This window comes from Diabrotica undecimpunctata, chromosome 8 (assembly GCF_040954645.1).
Source record: "Diabrotica undecimpunctata isolate CICGRU chromosome 8, icDiaUnde3, whole genome shotgun sequence".
Lineage (NCBI taxonomy): Eukaryota > Metazoa > Arthropoda > Insecta > Coleoptera > Chrysomelidae > Diabrotica > Diabrotica undecimpunctata.
Genome location: NC_092810.1, coordinates 142,241,542 through 142,257,298, shown reverse-complemented (window position 1 = coordinate 142,257,298; position 15,757 = coordinate 142,241,542). Strand labels below are relative to the sequence as shown.

The window sequence follows — 15,757 nt, the reverse complement described above, 5'->3', positions numbered from 1 at the left end:
AGAGGTCAGGTTTTCGGCAGCTCTGTGTGTTTTTCCTTATCCTAGGGCTTGAACAGCAATAGTGTAGGCTCAGTGGGTGGTTCCGTAAGAAAGGCCACCTGTGTAGACTGTTGTTGTTTGGCCTCCAGCGACGGAGGTCACTGGAGACCAAATTCCACCTTCCGCCAATTCACTTCCCTTCTCCTACCAGACTGACGTCACCAATTCCCTATCCTCCCTGATGTTTGTCCACAAGAGTCCTCTTGTGGCACACAGCAACAGGGCCTTCATCACCTTTTTACCTGAGTAAATGGACAGTTCGATAGGTGCTGTCAACTGCCAGTCAAATACAAATCCTTGCCCTCTCCAACACCCGCTCAAAAAAGGTCCCATCGCCCCTGGCTACTGCACCCTCCACCGTCCCCGCTGCCAGGTATCTCACGGTAATATCATCCTTATCAAATACGGAATCCTTTTTTCCCCTCACACCATTACTCCGCACATTATCCTAAATGATGAAGACTTCCTGGCAGTGGAGATCCACCTCGATAACATCACACTTACATTAGTCTCATATCAAATATCCTCTCCAACCCCTCTCCCAAGCGTTGCTTGAATATGTCTCCAGCCTGAATTTGGCAACACGGCAAGCAACCGTGCAGGCATCCTCCTAGCAGACTTGCTCCTTGAGCTCCCTCTACATCGTATAAATAACCGTGAGGCGACGTTTTTGGGTTCCCTTGGTATGTCGTCCATCGATCACGTCGTGTGTACTTACGATTTGATCGATATATTAGGTGACGAGTGCATAAAGGGGAACTCAATCACTTCGGATCACATTCCTATTTTAGTAAAGGAACAGATGCTAAATCCTTTAGCTACGATAAGAGACTACAAACACGCCGACTGGAACCGCTTCAAAGATCATTTGTCAGCTAATATTCCTCAGTTAGGTAATTTAAATTATCCTGATGGTATCGATCATCATATCACGGTTATTAACGAACTGATAAATCAAGCAATTGAGATATCAGTAACTAATAGGGTCATTAACGATGCAAAACCACTACTTCCTCCCCATATAATTGATAAAAGAAAAGACTCCTCCGTCACTTTCAACGCACCCGCAACCCCCTTATCAAAACAGAATATAACCGCATGTCTGTCTGCGGTATCCAAACTACAGGTTAATAATATGCAAGCCAACTAATGGCGGGCAGCCACCTCTAGTCTCTATTTATTGATTGATTTCATTCTTTCTGCTAATCCTAAAATTTTCCAGGCTTTACTGACTGATTTTTTGACAGTTAATCTGAAGAGTCAGCTTCATACTGCTTAGCATAGTTTCTGGCCTGATAGTTTAACTTCTACTAATTTACTACTAAAAGACATTTTTCAGGTCGATTCCATTTATACTGACTTGTCTTTGGAGTGTCTAGCGAACTTCTTTACTAGTTGAATAGTTATATACCAAACCGATCTTTGTGTGTCAAAATGAAGGACTTTTCTTCAACTGAATACTTTTCTAGCCTGTAGTATCCATTTTGGATCTATTCTCTTCACAGTTTTATTTGATGATGCTATCAGATCCTTGACTGACTGTGAAATCTTAACATATGCAGACGTCAAAAAAATTGTTTTCATATTATTCGAAACTATTCTGATTATTTTGGGTTATAGAAATCATTGGACAGTTTTGCGAAATGTTTGATGATCTAATTTAACAATCTCTTGAGCCTATGGTATTTACTTATAATTTGGATATTTTGATTGAGAGGGTCAATAATGTCACAGATCTAGGTGTGATTTTTCAGAGAAATTTGTCCTTCAATTTGCATAGAGATCTTTTACGCAACAAGATTATAAAACAGCTTGATTTCATTAAGAGGCATACCAGAGATTTTCGTATGTTTGTATGTCTAAAAACTATAATTTTCTCTTGTCTGCTCCCAACTTGAAAATTCAATTAAGATCTGATTTCCCTTTACTCAAGCATGTATCGAAAAGAAGAGAGAGTTCAAAGAATATCTCTGATTTACTGTTCTTGTAAATTGTGTAGACCATATTCTTATTCTGGTATGATCAATTTCTTGAATCTGGATTCTCTCTGGACTAATTGTGGTTCAAACATATCTATAGTCTGATTTGTCATGCATATCAGTTAACTCATGTGGACGGCCGTAGCTCAGTGCCAAGATACTGGCTTTATAACCCAGAGCGCACGAGTTCGAATCTCGGCACCAACGACATTTTCATTTCTAAAATGAAACGAGCCGTTCACCGTGCTTCGGGGGGCACGTTAAGTCGTCGGTCCCCCTGGGCTAGAGTGTGCATCGACATTAGCTACTTGAAATAGGGTTAAAGATGCAAACAGCGCTGGAACCTGTCATACGATATTACTATTACCAATATGAGATAGATTTGTTTAACTTATGTATCAATAGCTTTAGGTAGTATTTGAAATATTGAAACACAAAATGCAAATTGATACTTTGTTTAAATAAATGTCTACTGTAATTTCATATATTGTTGCATTTTTGTATAATTTTGACAGTGGATTTATTTATTTATGGAAATAAATGCATAATATCTAATGTTAAATGTAATAATAACTAAATTCCTTTAAACATTTATTTTTTATTTCCCAAAATACATTCTTGATATGAACAGGATGACGCCACTTTTAGTACTTCGTACGATGGCTTTGGACGTCTAATGTACATTCTAAGCGCTAAAATAGACGTCCGAAGGACATCCCAAAAGCCCCTCAAGTAAGTCCACCAGATGTCTGATTAAGGTCCAGATAACGTCCCTATACGTCCAACGAACATCCCCTCAGGACGTTAAATGGACTTTTGGCACAGCGACATTCGAACCAACAGACGTTAAAAGGACATCCTTGGAACCAAAGCGGACGTTCGAGGGACGTCCTTAAAGTCCGAGAATGACGTATCGTGTGCTATTGAGGATTTTGAAGTCTATAAAATGGAGAAAATCCTCCAAAACCCCTAAAAACAGTTTTTTGGATTTTTGAAGATGGCGCAGCATACGGAAAAATCTGAGATATAGCCTTTGATCAAATACACAAAATAAAAAAAAAATGGATCTGCAGCCACATAAAAAAACAGTTTTACGGTTTTTTCGAAAAAAAAAATGCATTTTTAGGTTATGTAAACACAACCTATGGGTCTATAAAAAATCGAAATGTTTTGTAAAAGCCTCAACTATGCTCCTGAATTTTTTGAAATTTTTAAATTAATTGCATCTCACCTAAAAGAAATACGAAAAAATAACTTTTGGTGGTAGGGGTGGGGAGAGCAAATGTTAATGTTCATCGAGCAAAAAGACAAAAGAGGGAATCTAATCGTTATGAAAAGGCGACCAAAAAAGTGGCCTCTGATGGCGGACATATCCGGAAATGCGAATGCGCCAAATTTAAATTTTCCGACACTTATTAACAGTAGCTATAAAATAGTTTTCAAAATGTGTCTTAGACGAGAAAATTTTAATTAAATATTAACGATAACATTCTAAAACGTAAAACAATTGTTAAAAAACTTCAATATAAATAAGATTTCATGTGACAGTTGGGACACATAATAACATAACCCAACTAAATTTGATTTCTTAAACAAGGAAAGACTCTCTTTCCTTGTTTAATTTGGCCTCTCAAGATGGCACTTCCTGTCTAACAATATTTTTGCCCCCACTACCTTTACATTCCCTCTTTTGTCTTTTTGCTCGATGTTAATGTTGCACATAGAACGTAAAAAAATGAAACAAAATTTAATTTTGGGAGTGATGGCATTTTGCATATCTTAACGGCGTGTACCCTTTGTTTCAAATGCTTCACTTTTTGCTCGTAGGCGAAAAACACGAAAATGTATCGTTTTTTAACCTTTTTTTACCTATTTTATTAATATCTAATTAAGTCCAAAAAATCGACTGCGTAAAACATATAGGTTCTTGTAAACATATTTATATGTGCATCGTCTAATCAATCAATGAATTTTCTAAACAATCAATCAAGAAATTTTGTCACAGTATTATACATATCTGACAGTTAGGTTTTTAGTCTAAACTTTATATTAATAGAATTAAGACAATGTCAACGGCTTTTAATACTTTAAATGATATAATAATGCTTCATTCAAAATATTTATTTCTAAGTAAATATTGTAAAGTCGCTTGATAAGACAATGAAAACAAGTTTATCTGCATTTTTCTTATTCTTTGGAGTCTATAACGATATGTCCTTAACATACAGTGCAGTTATAAGAAACTGTGACAGTTAAATAATATCTGAAAATTTAGTTTATGTGAATAATTGTGCGTTACCTTTATTAAAATATTGTGAAAATGTTAGTTACATCGTCAAACACAATTTCCTACTACAATGGGCAGAAATATAATTCAATACTTACACTCAACGGTAAGAATTTTTTTAAAATTGCGTTTTCATGTCTTTATATAGTCCAGTCGTCAGGGATTTGATCTCTAAGAATCATACCAACAAGCTAAATTTTGCCGAGAATGTCAATTTTGGAAACGGAAGAAGTTGGAAAAAAATTTACCACTTCTATCCCTCGGCTCTCCCTTAAAATCCCCCTCGTAGGGAAGAAAACGATTTACCAAGAATCTGTATGCCATACAAAAAAAATGTTACAACTAAAAAATATAGCTGCGAGGTAATACTGGACAAAAATGTTTATTAACACTTTTTCTGTTCTGTGTAACACGTTCTCTTAGAAACAACGCTTAAAGCGATTCTGAATGTCAGTTACGCGCGCGAAATAAATTTTAAATACAATTTTAAACAACTCGACGGTAAAAATTCGATATCTTTTGATCAGAGTTGTCCTATCAATAAAAGTTAAAATCCGTTTTAAAGGTGAAGAGTGCAGCTTTCGTATAAAATGTATGTATTTTGCCGCAAATGACATCGTGCAACGTTTTACAGCTTTATAGAAACTGACTTTATTTGCGACAAAATGCAAAAATTTCATACCAAAGCAGCAATCTTCACCTTTAAAACGCATTTTGATTTTTGTCGATAGGACACTCCGATCAAGAGATATCGAATTTTTACCGTCGGGTTGATACAACTCTTTTAAAAAATTGATTTCGCACGTGTATATGACATTTACAATCGTCCGTCGTTTCGAGCGTTGGTTATAAGAAAGCGGTTCATTCTGCAGAAAAAGTACTAATAAACATATTTGTTCAGAATTATATCAGCTACATTTCTTGTTTGAAACATTTTTTTAAGGCGTAAAGATTCTTGGTAAATTGATGTTTTCTGTTTTTCTCCCCTATGAGAGTGGGCTTTAGGGGGAAGCCAAGGGGTAGAAGTGGCAAACTTTTTAGGTTTCCAAAATTAATATTCTCAGCAAAATTCATCTTGTTTGTATAATTGTTAGAGGTTCAGTGGCATTTTCGTCTCTGACGACTGTAGTACTATTATAGTAAGAAAAATTATACGTTTTCTGCATAAATTGCGGCGTTGTTTTTTCATTATCAACGATTTAGAGCGAAAGCGATTTTTTCGAATTTTCGTATATATATATATATATATATATATATATATATATATATATATATATATATATATATACACTCGCGATCATAAAATCCGGGTCACCTTGAAAATCACCGTTATTTCATTTTTAACGAGCTTTATCGTAAATAATAATAACACAAATATAAACTAATGCATGTTTCTGAGAATTGTTGTCACCTTAGTGGTTTCCTTTGTAACAAAGAATTCCCCTGGACGTGAAACGAGTGACCCATGTTAATTGTATATGTTTATGGATATATATGTGTATGTATTATTTATATTTTTTCTCTTCTTTTTGTTAAATGTTGTAAATTTATCTATTTTAGTCTATTCGATTGCAAATAACTCAAAAACTTTTTACTGTACCTAATGAGATTAAAAGATCATGTAACTGGCTGTATGGCAAACTGCCGAAGCCATAAAAATAAATAAAAAAAAAAAAAAAAACAAACAAAGAATTCCAATAATGCCGATTTCGCGGAAAACTATACACTTCCCAAAATGAACGGTACCTGTAACTGCCGCTTGTTTTAAATGTCTCATTTGTGCTTCGACATTCTGTTCAAACGCAACAAACAAACGTTTATTATTGCCACCATTAGTGTGTATTAGTGCCATTATTAGTGTTTATTATTGTTTATTTTTTGCCAAAAATGCCTTTGACTGTTGTTGAAACGGCACGCATTGTTGCGCGGAGGAAGACGATCATACTCAACGGCAAGTCGCAAGAACTGTTGGTGTAAGCCTTTCTACGGTTCAACGAGTCCTTCAACGCTTTCAGGAGACGGGTTTGCTAACCAGACGACCTGGATCTGGACGAAGAAGAACGACCACGGCACGAGATGACCGTTTCCTTATGTTTCAGGCTTTACGAAACCGGACCTCAACTGCGGTTATGCGTCGAAATTGTCTACAGGAAGTAAGAAATTGCAATGTTAGCGTTGCAACAGTCAGGAGAAAACTTCGTTCTTCTGGACTATTTTCTCGAGTAATGGCTACAGGACCGCCACTTCGCCGGGAGCATCGAGTTGCACGACTAGCTTTTGCTCGACAATACGCGCATTGGGGAATTAATGATTAGAGCAAAGTGCTATTCTCAGATGAATCCCGTTTCTGCCTAACTGGATCCGATGGACATGTAAGAGTTTGGAGGAGAACCGGTGAACGATTTTCACAAGCTTTCATTGCTCCAAGAATGCCATTTGGTGGAGGCTCGGTCATGGCTTGGGGAGGTGTATCTTCCGACTTCCGCACAGAATTACCCTTAATCGAAAATGGGTCCTTAACTGCACGAAGGTACATTACGGAGATTCTGAAAGAATATGTTATGCCCACCATGGTAGGGCTTGGAGAAGACGCGGTTTTTATGCAGGACAACGCGCGACCGCACGTTGCCAGGATCAGTATGCAATACTTAGACGAGGTTGGAATTACGAGGTTACCCTGGCCAGCTAGGTCTCTGGACCTGAATCCCATCGAACGTCTCTGGGGCGATTTGTAAAAACGTATTTAAACCCATCCACCACCTTCTAACAACGCACAGGAGCTTAAGGATCTGTTAGTGAGAGAGTGGAATAACATACCACAACATGTAATCCGGAGAAAAATTGAGAGTATGCCCCGTCGTCTGCAAGAGGTTATTAGAGCAAGGGGAGGCAATACACGATATTAGTCATTGAAATTCCACTATTTTACCACGTTCTGTATTTTTTATTCTTTTTTTCGTATGTCTGTTTTATCAACAATTTGGTTTGTTTTGTGCGTTTTCAATAAAAACAATAAAAAAACCGTTTTTTTTTTCTTTCAAAACAAACATTGATGACAAATAAAAAATACATTAGCCTAAAAAAAAGGTTATGACTGCACCAGATGCAAAAATATTCAATAAACTTGAAATTTTCAAGGTGACCCGGATTTTATGATCCCGAGTGTATATATATACATATATATATATATATATATATATATATATATATATATATATATATATATATATACATATAATATATATATATATATATATATATATATATATATATATATATATAAATATATGCATATACATATAAACTTTTTTATTTCCTGGGTTTGTCGGTATGATGTAAATAAAACTATTTAAATTTTGCTTAAACGTTTCGGCAAATTTGCCATTTTCAATAAGCACTTTATTAAACTTTAAACATTACATTTTACAATTCTAAAATAGTACAATTCTAGACGAAAGACGGGAGTAGCGAAAAATATAAAATATAGGACAGAAAACAAGAATATTTATATATAGATGAAACGTGGATTAACGAAGGGCACTCTATAGGAAGAGTTTGGAAAGATAAAAACGTGAAAACAGAGAGATTTAGGGACTGCTTTGCGTCAGTTTTCTCTGTTGCACAGGGGGAACTTCACTGTATTGCTATCTTGTATCTTCTATGAAAAGAATCAACTGGTAAGGCTTTCGACTCATACTTACCCATATTGGTAGTGTAAATGGATTTTTCGAGGAGGGATTACTTTTGTTTGAATCAAAGAAAACTTATTATTATCACAAAGAGATGAACGGAGATGTGTTTGAAGAATATTTCGAACAAATGATTGTACTCATACCTAAACATTCACTTCTCATACCACTTCAGATTAGGTGAACGTTTACCAACTACGCAATGAAAAAAAAAATCTGTTTAACATCTTATTGGTTCAAAGTCTTTATGATTTTGCCATTTAAAAAAACTATTAGCCTTTTTATTTGTCTTCGAGTCGCTTCCACTTCTTATCAGTTTTAAGTATGAATTTTGAGACATTTGTTGATCCCAGAACAGGCGGTTTTGTATAATTGCTTTTGTTTTATAATGTGGATAGTTAATATAGAACGCCTTCACTTTTGATTCCGTTATAATTCTCGTCCGCTAAAACAGTTCTGGATCATTATTGTGGTTACCAGTGGTATAAAATAATAAATTCATGTCGGTTCTATATTGCTAACCTGGTATTAATAGAAAAATCAATAATAAAGGCGGTACTAATAGTATGATCCCACCCGGAATACCGTACTATTATTTTAATTCGTTAGTGTAAAGACGGCGGAACTGGTTTATTACTAATTGATATTTAACTACTTCCTTTTTATTTTTCGATTTGATTTGACATACTTTGTAAAGAAGGTGCAACCTTATGATTCACTAAGGATTTATTGGACGTGAGCATTTTGAAGGTTTGGTCGGTAGATTTTTTGTTTTTTGTAAATTGTAGGTGTATTTGAATTTATAAGTAATAAATTCTTAGATAGTAGTAACGTATTATTTTTAATTTTTTTACTATTATTCGTCATTTTTAATTTGTGAAGTATAGATAAAAATAAGTGATAGAGTACAGATATACCTATACAAAAACATTATAATATTAAGACACTCATAATCTTTCTTTAATAAAATACTTTTTAAGTCTGCTTTACAGAACAAGAAAGAACCACTCGACAATAGCAACAAGTGCAATATAATTTGGTGTGGCAATATAATACGATAAAAAACATTTATCGGGACATGGAGGTCTCATCTTTCGAGTCTGAACATTTTTGACGTGACAACGTCTTAAATTAGGTTGTGGCTCGGAGTCACTCATGAAAAAGTGTAACGCCCGCTCACGTCTGTTACGATGAGTCACCGAACGAGAGAGAGGCCCGCCGGACCGGCGAATGCCTTGCGTCTCTCTCCCACTCAAACATGATCGGTCCGCTGCGCGCGCAGCACTAGAGAATTAGACGCGTTGAATCGGTGCGTGCTTGTGTCCCTGTCTTTCTCGAGCGTTCTTGGCGTTGGAAAACCGAGTTATATCAATAAATATTCTACCGAGAAAAAGACGTTGTCACGTAAAATCTTCGCCCGTAAAACCGACTTTACAGGCAACCGATTTTTTTTTTAGTTTGGATGTGTTCCCGGAGTTTTTTAATCTCTTATTGACATTTTGTTTCCAATTATTTTTATTTCTGGTCCTCCTCTCGCCTTTTTTTTGGTGAAACATTTTCTAATCCTTCCTCTTTATTTGAACCAGATGCTAAATGACTTCATTGAAAGATATTGCAATTCTAAAAAAGTTGTTTTCTATTGAGGAGTTTTCACTAGAAGACTCGTAATCACTGGATTCATATAAGTCACTTGAATCTAATAAAAATAATTTTTCATCTTCTGCATTTGAGTTGTAAATCACAGAGCTTGGCCGCACGAGTGTTTGGGTCCCCTCCCCGGATGGGTTGTCATGCGCAATTTTAAACTATAAATGAAAAAAAAAGAAAATTATGTAAGGTTGGCCAAGAGATAACTGGAGATTGTTAATACAGTCCTAAGTATATTTTTGTACGAACATTTATTAATAAAATGGTAGGTACCTTATTATTTGTTGAAGCCCCTGATACGTTGATGGAACCCCGTATCTGTTTTTATCTAGATTTTTATCTAGGTCTTTGTTTTTATCTAGGTTTTCTTTTACAAGACACATTATTTTTTTCACACAATCACTCATAAGTATTCAATATTTTTGTCCTGTAAGCAGATGATACCACTATGCTTAATATAAAACTAAGTAATAAATATTTCTTGGATTCGAATGACACAAAGAATATGACTTATGCGTCGTTATATTTCTGAGAATAAATTCCAAACCATGGTACAATGAATACACACTGAATATACATTCATTGTACCATGATTCCAAACTTATCGTAAACAACAGTTGAGTCAATATCCCTCCTGAGGAAAAGCTAAATATGCTTGGAGGTTATAACGACATATCTTTCACCTCGTGGCGAAATTTGTAACTACAAGCCGGTATATTTATAAATATTTAGAAGTGCAGTTTTAATCACTCCAACACAATAAAGTTTTTTCAAAATTTTATATTTTCACTAAATTGTTAATAATTAAAAAAGAACGCCGAAATTTCAACAAAAAAAAACGTATAGATTTCCTACTATGGGTATATATCAACGGAAAAACTCGTCAAATAAGTATTTGGATATTGCGATGTTCTGTACACGGTTAAATTTTGCTTATTTCCCTGGTGTATTATTATTACTGGTGCCTGAAATACACCGACGAGATAATTCAGTATTTTTTACATATTATACTAGGAAACATATCTCGTAGTAAACATGTAAGGTTTAAGATTATCATTTAATTATTATTAAATGATAGCCTATAAATTTAAAATGTTTAGTTTAAACAATAATTTGTTTTGTTATAAAAAATAACTATTAACAATTGAATGTAAAACGGAGTCAGAATTATTTAAAGCTGTGTGTTGGCTTACATAAAAATCCGGTGAATAAAATCTGATATCCGTAGACATATAAACAATTAAAAGGTGGCGCTTAGCTTTGTAGTGCAGTCGTCAGGTTTGACCTCTAAAAATCATACGAACAAGCTGAATGTTACTGAGAATTTCAATTTTCAGAACTTAAGAAGATACAAAAACATTTGCCACTCTTACCTCCGGGTTACGCCCTAACACCCCACTCGTATGTGGGGTGATGGAAAAAATAGATTTACCAAAGGATCTGTACGCCGTAGAAAAAGTTTCAAACAAGAATAGTAGCTGAGATCATTTTGAACAAAAATGTTTATTAACACTTTTTGTCCGGAATGAATCATTCTCTCAGAAACAACGCTTGAAGTGATATTTAATGCCTTTATAGAAACTGACTGCTTCACTCTTTACCTTGAAAATTCCATTTTATTTTTGTCGGTAGGACACTCTTATCAAAAGATATCGAATTTTTACAGTTGAGTTAATATAAATTTTATTTAAAAAATTTATTCACGCGCGTAACTGACATTCAAAATCGACGATCGCTTCAAGTGTTGTTTCTAATAGAACGGTTCATTCTACATAAAAAATGCTAATACACATTTTTGTTCAGCTACATTTTTTATTTGAAATATTTTTTCTATTGCGTACAAATTCTTGGTAAATGGATGTTTTTCGTTTTCCTCCCTACAAGGGGGGTTGTAGAGGGAAGCGCGGGGGTAAACTTTCTTGCATCATTTTTGGGGTTCCAAAATTTATATTTTCAGCAAAACTCAGCTTATTCGTATGATTTTAAGAGGCTCAGTGGCATTTTCGTCTCTGACGACTGGAGTATCGATGTAGGTTTTTAAATAAATTTTCTTTTATTTTGCTAATGATGTAACACTGCGTAAAATTTGCACCTAATAGTACGATAATTAATAGACTTCTTTTTATATATTGGACAGACGATCCGATCCTTGAATGACAAAAATTTTTTCTGAATTTTCTAGATTTTGTGTTTGTTTGTTCATCATGGTTTTGTCGACGTCTGTATAATTCTATATAGAAATCTTCTACTACCCTAAGTAATTCTTCTCTGTTGGTGATCATAGTTTTATCTTTATATTTTAATTTCGTTATTTTTTGCCTTTTGTTAATTTTCCTTTTAGAACTTTGAGCCTCTTGTTATCTTCAATTGTTTGTTGGATTTATTCACTTTTATGGTTTTGGATGTCCGTTCTAATAGACTTTTGTATTCTTTTACATATCTCTCTAAGTCCGTGGTGTTATTTAATTCTATTAGTTTGCATTTATTCCACTCTTCCATTAAAGCTTGTATTATGGGGACTTATTCTTTCGTTATACGGTTTTTTTTTGGCAGTTCTGGCTTTTCTTTAGAGCTTCTATTATAATGTCATTTAGGTTATTGACATTTAGGTCTGTGTTCTTATTTCATCATCATCATAAGTGGCTCGACAATCCGTTGTGGATCTTGGCCTGCTCACAAAGAAGTCGCCACTTCTGTCGATTCCTGGTAACTTCCCTCCATCTTCTAACCCCTAGAATCTGTAGGTCTTCTTCCACATCATCAATCCATCTCATTCGTGGTCGTCCTCTACTTCTTGTGCCCTCTGGTTTTGAAAATGTTAATCTCTTCGTGTATTCGTGATCTGACATCCTAGCAATGTGTCCAGCCCATCTAAGTCTCTGCACTTTAACGAATTTCACAATATCCGGATCGGTGTATAACTGATACAGTTCAAAGTTGTATCTTCGACGCCATAGCCCATTTGCATTTACGGCCCCAAAAATCTTTCTAAGAATTTTTCTCTCAAAAATACCAAGAAATCTTTTATCATTTTGAGATAAGATCCACGTTTCAGCTCCATATATCAAAACTGGTCTTATTAAGGTCCTGTAGGTATATATTAAGCTTTAGTGCACGTTTTATATTTTTATTTTTTAAATGTCTCTGGAGGCCGTGAACAGTTCTGTTTGCTATTGCTATGCGTCTTTTTATTTCGTCGCTTGTCGTGTTTGTTGCGTTTACTAGCGATCCAAGATATGTAAATTCTTTGACTTGCTCAAAGGTATGGTTGTTAATTTGAATTCTTTGTTGGATATTTCGAGGGTTTTTAGAAACCAACATATATTTGGTTTTTTCCTCGTTTACCACAAGTCCTAATTCACTTGCTGCGTCCGCAAGCCTTGTAAAACACTGCACCATGTCTCTCATACTTCTGCCCACTATAACTATATCGTCAGCGAATGCGAGAATTTGCGTCGATCTATTAAAAATAGTTCCATTCATTCTAATATTTGTGTTCTTATTTCTTTCGTGAATATTATTGATGTGTTCTTCAAATGTCTTTATATTATCAGACTCTGTCCAGGTAGGTTTGGACTTCTTTTTGGTCATACGTTATCTCTCTTTCGCAAGGTCTGGAGGCTTTTATCATTCTGTGGTGGCTATATGTTAAAAACTAATTTAAAAGGAGTACAATTCAATCAATTTTGATACATAGTATATGTAGTTCACAAGAATATTTGGAGGAGGGTTATCTGTCACAATCTGGAGAGGAAAAACCAAAATCATCTTGCTACTTCCTCCTTTATTGAAGACGTTTCGTATATGAATCCACACACATCATCAGTCCATTTCAAATCAGTTAAATAAGCTTACATACATAGAGAAAATTGAAAAGAGTAAATAGAGACATCTAAAAAGATGAAAGTGAAGCATAAGTTTAACTTAGGAATCATAAAATTAAACGTTCAGTTTTTTTTAGAAAAAAAAAAACAACAAGTTAGTGTTTATACAAAATTTTCAGAGAACAGAAACCTGAAAACACTGATCTTCTTCTTGTTCCTGTGCCCTGCACGATTATCGTTAGATATCAAATTGGCTATATTAATTTTGTTGACGGCAGCTTGGAAAAGGGTTAGAGAGGATCTGTTAAGCACATATGGAACGAATGTGTAAATACAAATCGGTGAAAACAGCAGAAGACCGATCGACAAATAGAAGAAAGACAGTAGGATGTCCAAAAAAAAAGTTGAAAGCATCAATAGAGGCTTACTCAGGCGTTAAAGAATCACAAATGTTAGTTTGGAAAACGGATATTTTTGCATCCCGCGTGTAGCCATCGAAAAATATACCCATAGCGAAAAGGTTAAACAATTCAGTTAATTATCTAAAAAACAAGACAGCTCGTCGTATTCTGCGGTTTTCGAGTTCATTGCAACCGAGCGAATAGCCGCAGCTATCTCCCAAATAATAAATAATTAAAGTGATAAAAATAATTTACACAAACAAGTACCTAAACAAAATTGCTATACTCTAGAACTATTGTTCTTCCGGTTTTGGACCTTGTCTTGTTGGATCCCCGCCATCAGGACATTGTACTGTTGTTACAATATTATTTATAGAAATGTTAACAAAGTATAAGCATTAGGTTCACCGTATATATATTTATCATTCAAAGCCCAAAACAATGTAATTAGATTTACAAATAAGAAATTAGACAGTGACGCTTTCCACAAAGCAAAGGATTTTCCAAAGCGACTTTACTAAACTTCAGAACGGACAAAGTATAGGAGGGTAGACAGCATAAACATAACGGTAGACAGGATAAACTGAAATTAAATACATTTATGGTGAATCATCCGTTCCATATCGATTTTTTCTAAAATTAGGAAGTTCTAAAATGGGAACTTCAAAATAACGGTAGTTTGTGACACAGAAATTAAAAAATATGTTTACATGTTTTCTATAAAAGCGCTTTAGACGGATATGATACTATTTCATTGAACTCTTGGGTTATCATTAAGGTTTGTTCTTTAAAAATACGTAAACAAAACAAAAATTTCCAAATCAAAACAGGAATAATATTTTCTTCATATCATGTCATCATCTTTCAAAGGATAAATAGCATCATAATAAATTCCACAGTATCTCATCATCATGATCAACTCCTTTTAATCTCATAGGACTTTTTTCTATAATTTCGAATGTGCCATAGATTTGGTAGTAATTTTATTCCAATTTTTTTTATCTCCGCATTTTGTTCACCTATTTAATATATCCGTTAATTTTATATTATCCTTTACGTCGACTCATTATTTCCTTCTCAGCCCAGTAGCGCACCTAGAATTTGCCTCTGGGGGGGTTTTGGTTGGTCACCGAAATTTTTTTTATGATGCTCCATTTTGTGTCCTCAAAATGTGTGAGTAACAGTGTCGGAATATGGCCCTGGAGTGGGGCGGGGTTAACCCCTAAAACCCCCCCTGGGTGTGCCTCTGTCTCATCCTGTTTGTAGTTGTTTTGGCCCATTAGAGTTGAGTTTGTAATTTTTTAATTATTTCTATCGGCCATCTTCTCATTATATGACTTATTCAATATCTAACTATCTGACTTTCTAAACTCGAAAGAGACTAGTCCGAACAGTAAGAGATTTAAGACAAATAGGCACCAGGGCATCAAGAAGGCCCTTTACTAAATGGCGAGACAGCTGGCCATCAATATTACAAATACAACTACAACCTTAAGATCGGACAAGAACAGTTCTAAGGTCTAATATAAGAAAAGAAAGAAAACACATATTCTTATTTGTTGATTGTCAAGTAATTATGATTCCCTACATTTCTTGTATCTGTTATCTTGTTATCTCTTAAATGGATGGCCCGAATTACGCAAAAACCTATTTTGCATTATGAAGATTTTAAATTTGATTTGCCATGCAAGACGTACTTGAATGGCCTACTGTATATGTAAAGCTATCTTTACTCCAGAATAAAAAAAAAATTGTAAATTTTCATTTGTTGTTAAATAAATCAATATTTTGTAATTTGTTTGTTATTTCATGGTTTTTTATTGAACATACAATAAAAACATATTATAATTTAAGTTTTTCTAATACTTTTTAATTTTACGTAAAATAAACT

At 34.5% G+C, this 15,757-nt stretch overlaps 1 protein-coding gene across 1 annotated transcript in view; it reads left to right on the top strand.

Annotated features, from left to right (window-relative positions):
- The first annotated feature begins 4,201 nt into the window (after window positions 1-4,201).
- LOC140448139 (uncharacterized) overlaps window positions 4,202-15,757 on the top strand; it is a 45,530-nt gene continuing 33,974 nt past the window's right edge. The window contains exon 1 of the mRNA XM_072541225.1: window positions 4,202-4,411. Coding sequence (XP_072397326.1) covers window positions 4,339-4,411 — 73 coding nt within the window. The 5' untranslated portion in view covers window positions 4,202-4,338. The remainder of the gene's footprint in view (window positions 4,412-15,757) is intronic.